The following is a 17,453-nucleotide window of genomic DNA, read 5'->3' as shown; positions in this document are numbered from 1 at the left end:
TTCATTTATACTAATTTTGCATGTACAGAACCCACAGAAGTAACTCAAAGCAAGAAAGTTAGCTTGCCTGGAGTGGTTCACAAAGGAAAGTTTGTCATCCACAGAACTGGCAGGAAAGGCAGATTCTACAGAGCCAGTATTTAAAGCATTAGCTCTGCAAGCTGGAAACATTCCTCAGGTGCAAAATTACAGTAATTTTCTCATTTTGTTCTCTTCAGAACATTCCTGCAGGTCTAATAATTCCAATGCTACTGAACAAACATCTACACACTGCTTTAGTGGAATAACCAACCACAGTCCTGTGGAATTTGGCCTTTCAATGAAAGCAGGATTTAAAGTTTGTTATCCTCTGCCTCCACACATCTCATAAGCCTCCTGGCAATCTTGTTTTACATAAACAATGCTATTTTAAAAATGAGAACTAATTATCTTTACAAAGATAATAAAATTACAGAATACACAGAACACATAAATTATTCTTGTTTTTCTCACTTATCTGGTCCCAAATTAGCTGCATAGATGCAATTTTACTGGCTCCTTCTGGATAGATAAGATAAGATTCACAATCTGTTTAAGAAAATTATGTAAGACTATTGCAGGTATGAATCAGCATTTTCCCCCAAAAATATGAAGCAACTTTACTGTAAGAAATACTTGGTTTTAACAAATTGAAACAGTCAGCAGTCAAAATCTTCAATGCTTATTGTTTTATTTATTTTAGGAAGAACTACTACTTCCTATACAGGATGCTTTGCAATTTCTGTTGCAATTTAGGACCCAAAGGAAAGACCATCAAGACTATTTTATTTGCCAAATGTAGCTAAGACCTCTTGCACAAAATGAAGGGGGATGGCAGAGTGAGAACTGGCCTGACAAACATATACCCCACAGGAGTAGGGAGCTCTGTCAAGGGGTGGGTGCCTCCAGCTAGAAACAGGTGGTGTCAGCCTGTGATGAGTGAGCAGGTAGTTCAGTCTCTTCAGTACAAAGAGATCAGAAAAACCTTTGTGCATCTGCCTTGGCCAATCTCCAAAATCATTTTCTGCATAGTCAGGTGATGTCCCAAGAGTTGGATCATAATACATATTTTCAGAGGACAGAAGGCAGGAATGCATTTGCAGAAACATTGTTTCTCTGGGGTTTTCCAAAAAAAAAGCAGCTAGGCTTTTCTATAATGTTCTCTCCAGACATCCAGCTTCAGTCAGAGATGGACCTGGAAGGACTGAGCTGTGCAGTATGGCATAGTTTAGGACCAAATGCTATGGCCACAAGATGGTTTGGCAAGGACTCTCTCCAGAAAGGCTCTTCTTGAAGTTGCATGAAACCTCCACCCTAGGCTGTGGCACCACAGGCTTGGGTACCCAGTTCAGAGCATCCCAAAGTGGATGAGGAAAGAGTGGGACTTCTGAGGAGTGTAAGGATGGAAGTTGTGGAAAAGCAGCTTCTGGTGGTTTGGTTATAGAGATCTGTTCTTGGCCAGCAACCTCTGTGAGAATAAGATTTAGATGTAGAGCTTAGTGATATGGTTTAGTGGAGGACTTGACTTGTTAGTGTTAGGTCAGAGGTTGGCCTCGGTGATCTTGGAGGTCTCTTCCAACCTAGGTGATTCTGTAATTCTGTAACAAGGAACTGTCTGCTCCTGCCATAATTGCTTGCCTGCTTATGTTACAATATACAATAAACATACATTATGCATCAGAGAAAAAGAAATAAGGAAATGCTATTGGAGGTATACACAGCCTTTGTGCCTTTAGTCACCATTAGTCATTTGGATTTTAAAAGAAGAATGACAATAGGAAGGCCTGGACAAATACAAATTATTCTTGCGAGAGCAGCATTTTGCTTAACGTGACTGTTTTTTTACAAAAACAAAAGGCGTTCTCTCACAGCACCACAATTAATTCAGTGCCATCCAATATCTACCCAGTGAATTGCAAATGCAACAAAGTGCCTAAACTCTTTTCTCCCGGGAAACTTCTCATTAAAAATCAATCACTTTTCGGGAGAAACATTTCAAGCATTGCTTGCACGACTATGGTAAGAAAGGTGTGCGGTGTGATAACATCGGTGGGCTAACATCGCTCCCCTCAACCAACTACGGAGGAAATGGGCTCCTAACTTAAAATAATGAACTTCAAGCCTTAATAACTGGCTTCTGTTATTTGCTGTGGTGCATATATGTGTAGATGTGGATGTATATACGTGTGTATATGTGTGTACAATGTGTATGGATGTACAAAAGCCCCTCCACAGGGGCCTCCACACCCGGCTCCCCTCAGGGCAGCCCGCCTCTGCCACACCCCCGCCCCCCTCAGCCTCCCGCGGCTCAGGGGGCGGGGCCACGGCGCCCGAGGGGGCGTGGCCCAACCCCTCCCAAGGGGGCGGAGCTCCCGTGCCGGGCCTATAAAATGAGGGGAGGGGGGCGCGCGCGCCGCGTCACGTGGCCTGCGGGGAGGAGGGATGACGAAGGCGGAAGCAGCGGTGGCGGGGAGGATGTAGCGGCGGCCCTGGCGCCCAGCCGGCTCCGACATGGAGGTAACGGGGGGGGGGGGGGGGGGGAGAGGGGAGCGCGCGCCGCTTCCCGCGCCTGGCGCGCGCCGTCATCCCTGAGGGGAGGGGGGGAGGGAGGGCGGGGGTCGCCATTTCGTGATCCTGCAGGGCTGAGAGGGTCGTGAGGGGTTGTGTGCCTCACAGCCGCCCCTCTGCGTGCGGGGGCGGGGAGGTGAAGCGCCACGGGTGGGGTCGGTTGTTGGAAAAGTAATGCGGGTTGCGTTTTCTTGCGTGAGGCGTAGTTCTGGCGCTGTGTCTGTAAACAAGAAGGGCATCGAGGGCCTGGAGCGCAAGTCCTGTGAGGAGCGGCTGAGGGAGCTGGGGGTGTTTCCTCTATAGATGAGGAGGCTGAGGGGAGGCCTCATTGCTCCCTGCAGCTACCTGAGAGGAAGGTGTGGGGAGCTGGGGTCGGCCTCTTCTCACAGGTAACCAGTGATAGGACCAGAGGGAATGGCCTCAGGTTGCACCAGGGGAGGTTCAGGTTGGCAATGAGGAGCCATTTCTGCTCAGAAAGAGCAGTCAGGCACTGGGACGGGTTGCCCAGGGAGGTGGTGGAGTCACCGTCCCTGGGGGTGCTCAAGGAGAGGTTGGGCCTGGTGCTTGGGGACATGGGTTAGTGGGTGACAGTGGTGGTAGGGAGATGGTGGGACCAGGTGATCTTGGAGGGCTTTCCAACCTGAGTGATTCTGTGATAAAAATAACAGGATCATCTGATCCTGCAATAGTATGGACAGAGGCGTGCTGTCATTTTTTTTTAAGCAGTACATTCAATGTGTTATCCATAATTATACTGTGCAAGTATACTGCTTGTACTTGCAGAGGTTAACTAATAGGAATGCTGAAATATTAAGAATGTCAATGTTGACATAGCTCTGTGTACCGTGAAATCTGAAATACAAAAAAGTTTGCTTCCTCAAAAAGCTCTAGACCATGTGAGAGTCCAAGCTCTCCAGAGAGATAACTAAACTGTCTTTGTCCTTGGTCCATACTTGAACTCTTATTTCTAATTAGTCTTTCAGGTTACCTCTCTTAGCTATTCTCTCAAAAAATGTCAGTCACTATCTGTTTCCAGTTTCTTCTTTCCCTGGTTTCTATTACAAGGGTTTCTTCATGAGAATAAAGAGTAGCAAAATAAAAGTGAGAAGGATGTGGGTGTGTATACACACCCTCCCTCTCTCTGTGTCACACACAAATGCGTGCCCACACACACAGCTTTTTTTACATTGTCAGGCTGAAGCTTCTAGTGTTAAGTATGTTATGTTTAAAGAGTGGATGTTTAAAGAAAATGAGAACATAGTTGAGGAGTACAATTTGTTCAGAAGTTGCCAAAGTTCGATTTAACTGCTGCTTCTCTACAAGCTTTTTTGGTTTGTACATTTTTAGTAACAAGATAGATACACTATTTTAATTGCCTGTAAATTAAAAGATTTTTTTTGCTAGAGTGACAACTCTAGATGCCACTTAAGTAATGAAGCCATAGGATCATACTGATCTAGCAGTTTTCAATTCTGCTGTTTTATTGCATTAATCAAATAGAGCTCACAATTTTTCCTCCTTTATCCTACTGGCCCTACAAATACTGTCTTTTTGAGTTCCCACTATACCAAGTTACTCTCCATGTTTGTAGACTTTCAATTGGTTCCTTTAGTAGTGTACACTATAAAAAAAAGTTCAGTTCTCCCATCTTACCTCTGTTTTGTTGTAGGTACAAGATGGTGGGCAAGAGATGGTGGCTTCCGCTGTCACACCGGGATCAGGCAAATCAAAGGTAATCAGACCTCACAAACCTGGTGTATTTGGCTCTCAGTGGTTGAGAGGGTAGCAGCTTAGCATGCTAGCTGTGAATAATAGGAAGATATAAAGGTATTTTTAAACAATTTCATGTCTTCTTGGTGTTCTGAAAATTGGTGTGTGAATGCTAAGCTAAGGCATTTTAGAATGCATGAAACAAAAGTTATGTTACTGGTATGTTTGCTTTCTGTCATAATAACCAATAAAATATTTAATAGCATCTAGCTCTAGTAGCAGTTTGTTTCATAATGTATGTAGGCTTCTTTGCATATGTTAGAAGTAAATTAAACAATGTTGATGTTAGGTACGTGTGCTGTGGTTAAAACACTGTTCAATTTGTTACTCCAAACACCTTAGCCAGTCTACTGAAATATAACCTTTCCCAGCTGAGTCCTCCTTTCTAGCTGATGCTGCACCTGAAATGATAGAACCGGATAACACAGCTTCTGTAATTTGGCCTGTTACTGTCCTTAATGAGTGTGCTAAGGCTTTCTCATCCTAAAATTTCACTCCTTAAAAGTTGGATGCTAAGATGCCCTGTTTTCTGTTTACTTCTGAGCTAGAGGAGTCAGTTTCTGTAATAAGTACTTTTTTTTTTTTAACAGCTGGACACATTGCCCAAAGAAGATCTCATCAAGTTTGCCAAAAAGCAAATGATGCTTCTGCAGAAAGTGAAGTCAAGATGTACAGGTACTTGACTGGAGAGAGAATAATTTATACTTTAATGCTTGGTACTATCTAACCTTTCCTAATTTCACTCTATGTATTTGCTAGGTAGATTTAAATTCAAGGCTTTTCCTTTTTTCTCCTTCCTGTGATTTCCTTATTTTTGTTGGAGTATAAGGGCTCAAGTCCCTAGAGTGAGAGGTATGGAAGAAAAAGCAGCACTGCCTTTGTCAAATATTAAATTAACTTAATCATGTATGTAGCATGATGGAACAGTGTAGCTTGTGGAAGTGGGGCTTGCCATTATCTGTTCCACATACCTGTAGCAGGATAACCTTTAAGAAAGCAGATGGGAGGGGGGCATCTCTATGAGGTTTTTCATAATTAGTCCTGTTGAGGAGTGCAGTGGCTTCTTTAGAAATGTTAGCTATTCTGTATTTGATCATTTGCTTCTTTGGACAAGAAATCATAAAACACAGAAAATGAAATGTTGTGTTAATACCTAAAAGTATCCCGAGTATGTCTGCTCCCATGTGTTCTCCCCCTCCTCTCTGCTGTCCCTTTTCCTATAGTGGCTCCCTGCTTGGACTAGTGTCGCCTCCCCTTCTTTGGGGTTACAGTCATGCTGGCTGCTGGTAGCTGCCCAGCAAAACAGTAAGGATGGGGATGAGCTATACTGGGTGTTTCTTCGGCGGGGTTATTTGAGATCTTTTTCTCCAACCTGCTGCCTATTTTTAGAGGGCTAGTAGGAAATGAACGTCTTGTCTCTGTCTTAAATTGGCCATGAAATAGAAGGTAAGACAATTGTCATGGTTTTGTTTGTTGTCTTTCCACCCAAACAAGGAAGCTTTGTTTCCTCAGGAAATCAGGCTAAACATTAGCACCAGAGAAATAGCACTGAACGCTTGTTCTTTCTGTTAGCCCTTTGTATCATTTGGCAACAAAAATTCATGGGCTAAGGCTCCTCTGACTTAAATAGAGTGATGTTACGTTTTGGATTTATTAGAAATTAGATACTGTGATAAAGCATCAATTCCTGCTTGATGTGGAAGTTCTGTATTACTTTTTACTGTTTTGTTTAGAACTAGAGAAAGAAATTGAAGAACTCAAATCTAAAGCAGCTTCTGGAGGAGCTGATGACATTATTCAGGTAAGAATCCATAATGGGTTTCTGATGTATTGCATAATATTAGCTGAAATAGATCTACAGAAATGACTTGTGATATGTAGTGAACAGCTGTAGAACTGTTACTGAAATCTGTGATCTATTTTCAGGAATTCAGGTTGCTTCCTAAAATCTTTTTTCCTCCTTACTGTGTATCTCTACTCTGCTTTTCAGGAAACAGTTTTTTGAGGAAAAAAATGTATAGAATAATAAAAATTTCCCCAGCAAGACTTTGTCCTTGTGTAATAGGTTAGGAAGGCTTTTGTTTATCTCCGAATGACTGCTGTAGAAAGACTTCTAAATGGCTGAAGTCTTTTGAGACAGTCATTCCATAAGATCAGAAACGCAGAATTAAAGTTGCATGTCACAAGAAATACTTTAGGGAAAATGTAACTGGAATTATTTTAGTGCCAAGAACATCTGTCTCAAAGTAAGGGTTATAGGCAGCACATCCAAGTGAAAATTGGCAGTGAGGAGGACTTCATCAACTGGGGAAATATTTTTAATAATTTGGATTGAGATTTCCCTTCTACAGAAGGGAAGCTTTTTTCTTCCTCTTCCTACATGGTAGTAAAAATAAATCAGCTCAGCACAACTAAGATTTTGAACAAAACCTATTAAGCGACATCATTGTTCTAGTCTTCCTGTTCTGTATCTGTTCCATTTGGGCTGCAAGTAACTTTTAAGATCAGGCTAGTCTACTTAATTGACCACAGCAAAAAAAAAAAATCCTGACCAATATGCAACTTCTTACTGCTTTGCAAAAATCATTCAGGCTTCTGTTGTTAAGGAACCCTTTTTCCAATAATTTCTTTCTTTTTAAATTAGGCTCTCACAGAAAGACTGGATGTTGTGCTTCTGGAAAAAGCTGAAAGTCAGCAGCAGTGTGTAGCTCTGAAAAAAGAAAATATTCAAAGAAAACAAGAAGCAGAGGTACTGAAATGAATAAAGCATTACTAAAATATTTCAGAATTATTTTTTTGCTTTTGTTCGTGTGTTTCATTTCCATTTTAATCTTTCTTCGCTGACGTGTGTTCTGTTACACCTTAGAAGATCTAAAGGTGGCTTATGTAATTTAGAGGCTACAGAGAACAGATACTTCAGTGTTTTCATTGGACTGACAATAAACGTAAAATCTCTGTATGTATTGGTTAGACCCACAACTGTTCAAAAGTAATTCAGTCCATGCTTCAGTAGCCTAGATATGCAATGCCTCCAAATCAACTGTCTTCTTAGGGTAAATAGGAGATTTTAAATTCTGATATTCTTAGGAAGCAGCCTGTCACCTAAGTCACCTAAATCATGTCAATAATCTCAGTTAATAATAAAGTGAAGACTCAGTCACATGGAATTGATGAATGGTTTTATATTCTAGCTTCTTCAATATGTTATAGAGGTAATTTGATCTTTAATACATAATCACAGTAGCTGCTTTCCAAGCAGGCAAACATGATCTAAGACTTAATTCTCGTTTTTCATTCTGTAAACAATTTTGTATTTTCTGCAGAGTCTTCTGAATTGAGTTGTTCCAACATAACTGGTTGTTCAGAAATCATAGCAATTTTTAAAATTAAGGACTCCTAAATCTTCCAGTTTGTTATTATAAACAGTTTATTTAGAATTTATGTGCTAAATTATCAGCATTTGATGACTTGTCTGTTTGTTTAGGCTGCAGTGGCCAAGACAGAAGAACTGCAGAAGCAACTGGAGCAATCAAATACCGACTCTCTGGAAGAAATAAAAGCTCTGAAGAATGAATTAGTAAATGCACAATCCAAATACAACGATGATGTAACAAAGCTGAAAATAGAATTAGAGGAACAAGTGAAGAAACAAACGGAATTGGTGGAACAGCTTGAATGTCACAGTGATAATCAAGAAGAAGTTAAAAGATTACAAGACAATGTCCAAGAAATTAAATCTACTTATGAGGAGCAAATTTTGTGCTTGACCAAGCAGTTGGAAACTGTGAATGATGACAAAACCAAAGAAATTGCAAGTCTGCAAGAAACTATTAAAAGCAATTCTCAATGTTACCATAATGAAATCTTCAGTCTGAATGAAGAGCTTAAAAAATTAAAAATTGCCCATCAAGAAGAGGTATCAGAGTTGATGCATCGCATTGAAATATCTTCTAAAGAAAATGAAGAAAAGCAAAATCACATAAATCAGTTACAGCACAGTTTGGTAGAGAAGGACTTAAAAACAGAGAAAAATGTGAAAGATGAAGCGTATGCTTCCACTGACCAGCAAGAACATGACTTGGAGCAGCTAAAAGCGGTAAATAAAAATAGTGAGAACAAGACAAATCTTGTAGATATGCAAGAAGAACCTTGCATAGAAGCCAAAATGGAAGAAGAGATTAGACACTTGGAGCATAGCTTGGAAGATCTCCAATCTCAACATGCCATTTTAAAAGATGAGCTAACTTACATGAGCAATGTTAAACTAAAACTGGAAGAGGAAATCCGCCGCATAAAGGATGAGTATTTTCATGAGAGGGAAGACTTGGAATTTAAGATAAATGAACTGCAGCTTACTAAGGAAGATTATTGTTGTGTAATTGAAAAGCTAAAATTGGAGCTTCAAACAACAAGACACCAATGTGAAACCACAGCAGAAGAGCATAAATTAGAAATTCAGACTTTAAAGGAGCAACATGAGAGAGAAATTTCTGAAGTAAATAAAACCTTATTATCTAGTTCTGAAAAAGAAAAGATGGAATTAGTTTTTGAAATGCAGGAACTTAAAGAACAGCTTGAAAGGCTAACTCAGGAGAAGGAAGAAGCATTGTTCAATTATGATACCCTGAGAGAAACACTGGAAACACTACAGACTGAGCTAGGAGAATCTGCTGGAAAGATCAGCAAGGAATTTGAATCAATGAGACAACAGCAAGCTTCTGATGTCAGTGAACTACAGCAGAAACTCCGGGCTGCTTTCAATGAGAAGGATGTTCTTCTTGAAACTGTGAATCGTCTCAAGGCAGAAATAGAAAAAATGTCATCTGATCAACTAGAGACAGAGGAACTTAAACATAAAGTTGTTAGTCTTCAGGAGGAGAATGGCACAATAGCAAGCTGTGTCCACCAAAAAGAGGTTGCTATCAAAGAACTAGAAGAAAAGATCATATCTCTTTCTGATCAAAACAAGGATATTTTAAATGAAGTCAAGTGTTTGGGTGAAGAGAGAGAAACCCTTCAGGAGAGGTGCAAGCAAGAAGAAGGAAAAGTTCAGGAACTTCAGCAAGAAATAAATGTTGTTAACAAGGACAATAGTGGCCTGAAGAAAAAACTGGAGGAATTAACAGAGAAACTGAATGAAACTTTAACTGCAAAGAATAAAAATGCTGAACTGCTAATGCAACTGGAAAAGCAGGTTGACTCTCTGGTGGGTGAAAGAGAGAACCTTTCATCTGAAATGTATACTCTTCGTGAGGAAAATGAGAAAATCATTCAGGAAAAAGGTGACTTAAGTAAAAAGCTGGAAGAGATTACATCTGAGAAAGATGGTTGGTTGAAAGAACAGTCTGAAAACTTAGAAAAGAAACTACAGATGATGACTGCAGAGAAAGACCATATTTCATCATTACTTGAAAGTGAACGAGCACACAGCTCCCTTGTAAGAGCTCAGATACACCACATCCTTGAGCAAGTGGGGTCCAGCGTTTCAGATTCTGATGAGGACTGTGATTTTCTCAGCTTACTACAAATAGCAAATGAATGCTTGGCAAAAATGAAGGAAGAGCAGTGCCTTGCTCTACAGAATGAGGAGAAAGCTCTTCATCTGCAGAGGGAAGTTGAGAGACTACAGGAAGAAAATGCAGCTCAGTATACAGAACATAGATCCCTGATTGAGGACTTTGAAAAAGAAAAAGGTCTTTGGAGAGAAGAATTGGAAGGAATGTTGTCTGAAAAAGAAGCCCTTCAACGTGACATCCAGGAGCTGAAGAATGCTGGTGACAAAACAACAATTGAAAATCAAGAGCTTTTAGCGAAGATTGAAGAAATATCTGGAAAACTTGCTTTTTATGAAAGTCAAATGCAAGAACAGCAAAAAGAATCCAAAAACGAAGATGACTTAAAGTTCGTTCTGGAACAAAAGGAAACTGAACTTAGAAATGTGAAAGACGAACTGAGTTCTCTAAAGGTTATATTTTGTTATTGAAGTATACAGACTAAACCTCTAAAGTCTTCAGAATTAAGGTTCAAAAAATACTTTCATTCTCTTTGTTTTTTTTTCCTTGGCCTCAAAGTGAGTTTCCCCTCTAGGAAGCGCGTGTTTCTGAGTTGCCTAGCACCTCAGATTCCCTTCACTCCCCTCAATTTAAAAGTCAAACAGCAACAAAAATCCTAATGCTGTTTTGATGAAATGTGCTTGTATTTGAAAATGTTTTCCTATTGGTTTTGCCAAAAGTGATCATTTAACTAGATGGACTAACTGGCCTAATTTTTTCACCTTTTTCTGTGGCTCCATCTCAAACAAAACTACTTGATCTGCATTACCTACTCCTACTTCAGGTCGTGGGTATTGATGGTTATGTAAAACTGACAGCTGGTCAGTCAGTATTAATGGTATTCCATTTTTTGTCCTCGAATAGGATGGAAAACAGCTGTTAAAATGTTGGAATGTTTTTCTTTCAACATAATTTTGCTTTTCAGTTATCAGGCTAGTTACTAAGCTAATATGAAACTGCACATGTAGACTTCCTTGATAATAAGAATGCAGATGCAGTCCAGCTTGTAGCTGGAACTGCTAGTGGCTTGTTGAAAAACAGATATCGCAAAGAAACTTCTTGTAATACTTCTCATATCTTTGTTTATAATACAGAATGTAATGGAGACATTGACAGAGAAAAATGATCAACAGTCTTCAGTAGCAGAGCTTCAGGAAAAAATCGGTATCTTGCTTGCTGTTGTCTTCTATGTAAACAGTTTTGTGGGTTTTTTTTTTTGTATTGTTAAACTTGGAGTTTTTCTTTCTCTGCATAGTTGTCCTATATTTCCTCTACACCAAGGAAGGTGGGGAAGTAGATACCGATGCTAATTCCTACAGCATTCCTCTCATTGGGCATTCAAAGTAACATTAGCAATTTTGTCTGTTTTCATTTGATATTTCTTCTTTCCTCCTAAGTACATTTAACTCTAAACAGTGTACTAGATCTCATCTTTAATACGGATAATACTTGTCAATAGGAATCCCTAAGGCTACCAAGAAAAGAGGAAAGCAATGCTTTGCTGAAGCTACTGTTGCCTTGTTGCAGTCATCCCAACACAATAGAAAGAAAATTATTCTAAGTTGTTACAATTATATGTAGAAGTACACAGAAACATGGCTTTTACTGTAAACTGTAATGGAAGCCTTTGAAACAGGGAAGGCTTACCTGTGAGGCTGGATGTTCTAGCTTCAGAGTGAAATGAAGGGCTTAGCAGAATGAAATCTTTGAATACCTGCAACATGTTAGGTTTTGTTTTGTTTCAAACTAGTATTTGTGTTCTAATTGAGTTTTGTTTCTTGGGGGGAGGAGAAGCAAGTTTATTTACTTTCTTACTTGTTTATTTTAGGAAGGCTGGAAAAAGAATCTGCAGAAAAAGGAGAGAAGCTAAATAAAATCAAGATGGTTGCTGTGAAAGCAAAGAAAGAATTGGATGCCAGCAGAAAAGAGGTACTCTGACCACTTCTTAGTACAAAAAGCGTTCTGCTTGTAGGGTTCTGTTTTAATGACGTATGCTTCTTTGTAATAAGATGCAATTGCTGAGGGAAGAATTGGAGTCGGTTCAATCAGAAAAAGATCAGCTGTCTGCTTCAATGAAAGATGTCATTCAAGGAGCTGAAAGCTATAAGGTAGGAAGAAAACTGTATCTACAAAAGATGGTTAATTGTCAGAAAAATACTTTGCTTTTGAGTCCTAGCCTGGATATACGTTATTTACTTGCACGAGTATGTTTGGTAAAAGAAATTATGCCAGTGCAGTTAAGTACCACAATCAAGAAATGTAAGGTTCTAGTAACAGAACCATGTATCTACTGTCAGAAGAAACCAAGGAAATTCTTTTCTACTGGGTAGTATTCTTAAATGGCCCTTTAAATCTGGCATTGTATGTGTCAAACACTGTTGCTGAGGCAAATCTGTTCCTATGAATTTAAGTACATAACATTGGGGATCAGTTAGAAAGCCCTTAAGTGATAAAGTTAACAATTCCCTGGGAGCAATTCCTTCTGGAGCACATCTCCGGGCACCTGAAAGAGAAGCAGGTGGCTGGGGATGGTCAGCATGGATTTATTGAGAGTAAATCATGTCTGACTAATCCAAGCCAGATTGCTTGCAGTGATAGAGCAGCTGGAGTTGTGGATGAGAAGAGAGTAGTGAATGTCACTTAGCTTGACGTTAGGAAGGCCTTTAACACCATCTCTCTCAATACTCTTGTCCAAGTTAAGATGTTATGGTCTAGAAGGACATTTTTTTTTTAAACGCAGGTGCTTTTTAAAAAAAAAAAAGTCTATACAGTGAACATTTTTGCCTTGAAGACAGTCGAGCTTTGGAACAGGTTGTGCAGGGATGTAGTGCCATCTCCCATCCTTGTAGTCAGGTCCTTGGAAAAGCCTGACTGGACAAAGCTCTGAATAATTTTGTTTCATCTCACTGCTGACCCTGCTTTACACCGGAGGTTGAACATAGACCTCCTGAGGTCTCTTCCAACCTGAATTACTATAGTTTCATGAACTGAAATTTATGAACGGAAAATGACTTCTCCCAGTTTCTCTTGTAATGAAACTACAGCTGTAGTTTCATTTTGATGCTTCTGATGTGGCAGTAAAGCACCTCATATGCTGAAATATTGGAAGGCTAAGTGTCTAGGGTTTAGCATGTGCTAAAGACAAGCGATGTATATTGTAGAAATTGAAGTTTGTGTGTGTTTGTGTTAAGAATCTTTTGATGGAATATGATAAGCAAGGAGAAGAGCTGGATTCTGAAAAAGCCAGAGCGATTAATCTTGAACGTCAGCTAGATGACCTCACAAGACAGCTACAGGTGTCATCCCAGCAGGTCAGTTTTGTGTTTGTGTCTGAGCTAAGTGTCTGGGCTAAGTTTTTGTTTGTGTGACTGGTTATGAAATTATGTATTACTACCAAAGTGTGTTATGGATGGTTACTTGAAATTCATTTTTTCCTCAGCATCTGGTGCTTATCTGGACTGTGAGAAAGTTAAGGATGTCCAGAGTGACTGGCCTTTTTAATAGGAAGGTCAGCCCACAAAAAAGAGCAGGTGTCCAGCTCTCTCTTCAGTTAGAGACACAACTCTGTCGCATGTACCAAATACAAAAACAAGTATTGGACTTAGGCTATTTCTGATTTCACACCTACGCTTCTCATGAAGCACAGTAACCTTAGTGTTAAATTTTTTCAGTTCCTTAGACAAAATGTGCCTGTTGCTTAACCAATTGAATGTTTAAACATACGGAATTAACTGTGGTGAGGTATTTTTGGATCTTCTACAGAATTAGACTTTAGGATGCATTGTGGAGTACTGTAGTGACATTCAAAAGTCTAAGATGGGATTAAACATCTGTGAGACATTCTGCAATGCTAACTGAAATGGGCTTGGGATTTAGGATTTAAATTCCCAGGCCACATAACTACACTGAAGATTGACCTAGGCCACTCTTCTTATAAACAGAATCTAGCAGTGAATAGCATAAGGAAAAAAAATCACAAATAGCATATACTCTGATTATAATAAATTGAAAAATAACTTCTGCATAAAGTATTTTGTAAATAAAAACACTGTTCAGGCAATTGTTAGCTTCTTTCACCTGTACTTCATTCATACTGCATTCTTAATTTGCATTATAGAGACTGAGATAAAAATATTGAAGATGTCAAAAATACTGCTGCTAATCATTGCAGCAGTAGTCCAGACACAGGAAGAGTTCTTTCTTATGTGCTGATGTGATCTCATTGAAGGGTTGGTGGTGCTGAAGCTAAATGTTTTAGGGGGGACTAATAGGATGGTGATTCAGTTATAAATACAACTGCACTTGATGTGGGGCGATTGAGTATTTGAATCTTGCGTATTACTGTAGGAAACAATTCTTGCAGAGAGCCAAAAGGTGTTTTTCAAATTTGTTACAACTGTCATACAGAAAGCTGGGCACAGGGACTCTGAATAAAATAACCAAGTTGTGCTGGTGACTTTAATTTAGCTTGTTTCTTAATCTGGTTTAAAGCAATTAAGGTGGATGAGACTTTCTACTATCATTGGTAGGAGTGTTGATTATATGATAAATGGATGAAAATCAGTGTGGTTGGTGTGTTTTTGTTTTTTTAAGTATGGATAGTATCTTATTAATCAGTCACATGCCAATTCAGCTTATCTTCCTGCTACCATCATTTTAGCACGATCAGTTACATTCTGCTAATGAAGATCTACTGGCTCGTGTCGAAACATTGCAATGTAATACTAAGCTGCTGGAAGCTCAGATACTGGAGCTACAAAAAGTCAAGGCAAAGGCTGAAAAAGAACTGGAAGGAGAAAGGCTTCTAAAAGAACAGAAAATAAAGGTAATATTATGTGCAGATGGTGAATGGATTTGAAGCATTACTGTCGGTGAATGTGACTTCTGCAAGTGTTTTATAAATTGTGCTTATTTTAGAACAAGTTCCATGCTTGTTACTTCATTCGGTCTTCTTTTGAAGGCTTAGTGTGTTCATTAAAAGAACTTTGCAGTACTATCACTTAGAGTGAATTGGAGATACTGACGAAATGTGAACAACATCTTATAGTCTTACCAAGTTTTCTTTGGTTCCCAGTGACTTCCTGAAGAATCTTATCTTTGTGCAACTGTAGAGAGTGTGTCTGGTTGTAAATTTGTGTACTCATCTGACATCTGTTTTGAAATTTGACTGCATAATCAAAAAGTATTTAAATTTCAGGAACATAGTGGTGCTCTCCGAGAATTGGAGGAGCTTCAGACGCAACTACAGAAGGAAAAGAAGCATCTGCAGAAGACTATTCAAGAATTAGAGCTGGCCAAAAAGGTACAGTTATTACTGTTGTCTGTGTTAGTACTTGACAGACTACCAATGATTTTGGTCCTTCTTGCTGTGTTTAATGTCTCCTGTTTTGTTCTCAGGACTTTAATCCTAAGGTATGCAAAAGGAAAAACATCAGGATTTTTACCCTTTTTTCTTTGCAGAGCTGATGTGTGTACTTTTTGAGGAGGTATTTGGCAGGGGAGAGTGAGGGTTGTTTTTTAGCCTGGGTAAGCATTTTATCATGACTAGAAAGGAATAGAATTCAAGTGTTTGGAGTACTTGTATAGTGCACTATTCAGAAGCCACCCTTGCAAGGAGTGAAGATGGTATAAACTAATAGCTGCAAAATACCTACTGCTTAAAACTGTTGAAATTGTCAACAGATGCTTTAAAGCTTCTGGTTCTTATTCAAAAACAAATTATTTGCTGACGATACAGAAACCTGATGGGTGGGTATTATTTGTGGGTATCGATAGTTATAAAGACTTTTTGTTAAAAGATCAAACAACTATATTTCTCATTTATTTTGGGGTGGGTGAGGAAGGAATTCTTGGCAGCTGAGGCAGATTTTTAAGTTTGTATCTTCTTGGCATGTAACTTGCAGGATGCTCAAAAGAGTACACTGATGGATATGGAAATAGCTGATTATGAAAGGCTAGTAAAAGAGCTTAATCAGAAGATTGCTGATAAAGACAGTAGAATAGAAGATCTTGAGCAGGAGACGAGGATTCAGAAACAGAAACAAGAGACCTTACAGGAAGAAATAAGTGAGTAAAATATAAACAGCAGGTATGGCACAATTAGTAGTAATGGTTTTAAAAAAAAGATACGTCCGAAGTTGATGAGTGAGAGTAAGATTTTGAGGGAACACTAAGCAGTTACATAGTTGAAAATACTTTCTAGAAAGTAAACTTTACTAGGTCTTCAGTTGCTTGATCTAGTATCAGCAAATGAAAAACTAAATAGCATGACTGACAAATGGTTTCTTACCTGATTAACAGAATCATTACTTCTGAAAGTGATTGGCAGTGATTTTCACTCTGACATACCACAATTATAAAGCTTTACTAGTTAACATGTGGTTAAAAACTTTGGTTTTTTACTATCCTTAAGTGGAACTCTCGAAACAGTTTCATTTGTAAGAAGGTCTTGATACAGAAATAATACAATAAACTTGCTGCAAACAAGTAACTTAGCAAGTTCTGATAGATTGTAAGAACTGTTTAAATTTTTTCCAATAGTTTTAAGGAAATATAGGAGGGGAAGTTCTCTTAGCATGTAACTGTTTTCTGCACTAGAGTCACTTCAGTCAACTATGCAACAAGATGAGGAAAGAAATGCCAAGATAAAACAACTCCTGGTGAAAACCAAAAAAGAACTGGCTGATTCAAAACAAGCTGTAAGTCCAGCAGTTAATGACTGCATACTTCCATTTTTAAACTGGCTTTTAAATAATGGTCTTGTAGCTGAATTACTAAGTTGTTGTGGTTTGGTTTTTTTAATTAACCAGATGCTTCTATCATGCAGGAAAATGATCATCTAATGTTGCAGGCATCATTGAAAGGGGAACTGGAAGCCAGTCAGCAACAAGTGGAATCCTTTAAGGCAAGACATTTCACTTCTTTGTTAGTATAATAAAGTTATAAGTTAGTATTTCTTATATAAGCAATACAGATGTGATTTGTTGTGGGCAGATGGAATATAAGCTGAAGAAAGAGTGTTTTTATTATCTAGTTACTGGTTATGTTTCTTGAATGATTTTTTCTGTTTTGCTGCTTTCCCCAAATATTTTCCCTGTGATGTTGTTTAAACAGGTTTACCCCTTCTTGCTCCTCTTTTCTCTTTTCCCCAAAACAGAGAACCAAATAATTTTGAAGCTTTTAACTGGGATAAATTTTAAAATAACTTTAAGTATAGGAGCTGCTCAGTTAAAAAAAAAAAAAAAAAAAGTGGCTTCATCAGCAGAAATCTTGTGTTTTTCATCTGTGTAAAGTCTCTTAGAATATGATAAATAGTGGCATGGAAGTTTTTTATTCTAACATGCTGTCGCCACACCCACCACTGTAGTTTTCAGTTTTCTCTTTAAAAAATGCCATGTTTTATTTAAGTATATCAGAACTTATGTCTATTTGTCCTATTTTTATTGGATTTTAATTTTATATTCACCAATTCTGGGCAGGGTTTACTGTAATACAATCTGATGTGCTCTGTGGCACACCCTCTTGAAAAGGGAAGAAAAATGTTAA

The 17,453-nt window shown here is 38.7% G+C and overlaps 1 protein-coding gene across 2 annotated transcripts in view; it reads left to right on the top strand.

Moving 5' to 3' along the window:
* The first annotated feature begins 2,439 nt into the window (after positions 1 to 2,439).
* GCC2 (GRIP and coiled-coil domain containing 2) overlaps positions 2,440 to 17,453 on the top strand; it is a 27,153-nt gene continuing 12,139 nt past the window's right edge. For both annotated transcript variants that reach the window (XR_014687371.1, XM_084504819.1), the window contains exons 1-15: positions 2,440 to 2,535; positions 4,256 to 4,318; positions 4,947 to 5,031; positions 6,090 to 6,157; positions 7,001 to 7,105; positions 7,841 to 10,321; positions 11,003 to 11,072; positions 11,737 to 11,837; positions 11,918 to 12,016; positions 13,100 to 13,219; positions 14,569 to 14,733; positions 15,106 to 15,210; positions 15,812 to 15,974; positions 16,506 to 16,606; positions 16,735 to 16,812. Coding sequence is in view for 1 of the 2 variants with exons in the window: in XM_084504819.1 (XP_084360945.1) it covers positions 2,530 to 2,535; positions 4,256 to 4,318; positions 4,947 to 5,031; positions 6,090 to 6,157; positions 7,001 to 7,105; positions 7,841 to 10,321; positions 11,003 to 11,072; positions 11,737 to 11,837; positions 11,918 to 12,016; positions 13,100 to 13,219; positions 14,569 to 14,733; positions 15,106 to 15,210; positions 15,812 to 15,974; positions 16,506 to 16,606; positions 16,735 to 16,812 (3,810 nt within the window). In the remaining variant the exon portion in view is untranslated. The remainder of the gene's footprint in view (positions 2,536 to 4,255; positions 4,319 to 4,946; positions 5,032 to 6,089; positions 6,158 to 7,000; positions 7,106 to 7,840; positions 10,322 to 11,002; positions 11,073 to 11,736; positions 11,838 to 11,917; positions 12,017 to 13,099; positions 13,220 to 14,568; positions 14,734 to 15,105; positions 15,211 to 15,811; positions 15,975 to 16,505; positions 16,607 to 16,734; positions 16,813 to 17,453) is intronic.

The sequence above is a fragment of the Aythya ferina genome (assembly GCF_964211825.1).
Source record: "Aythya ferina genome assembly, chromosome: 1".
Taxonomy (NCBI): Eukaryota; Metazoa; Chordata; class Aves; order Anseriformes; family Anatidae; genus Aythya; species Aythya ferina.
The sequence above is the reverse complement of the archived record's forward strand: the minus strand, read 5'-3'. Positions and strand labels throughout refer to the sequence as shown.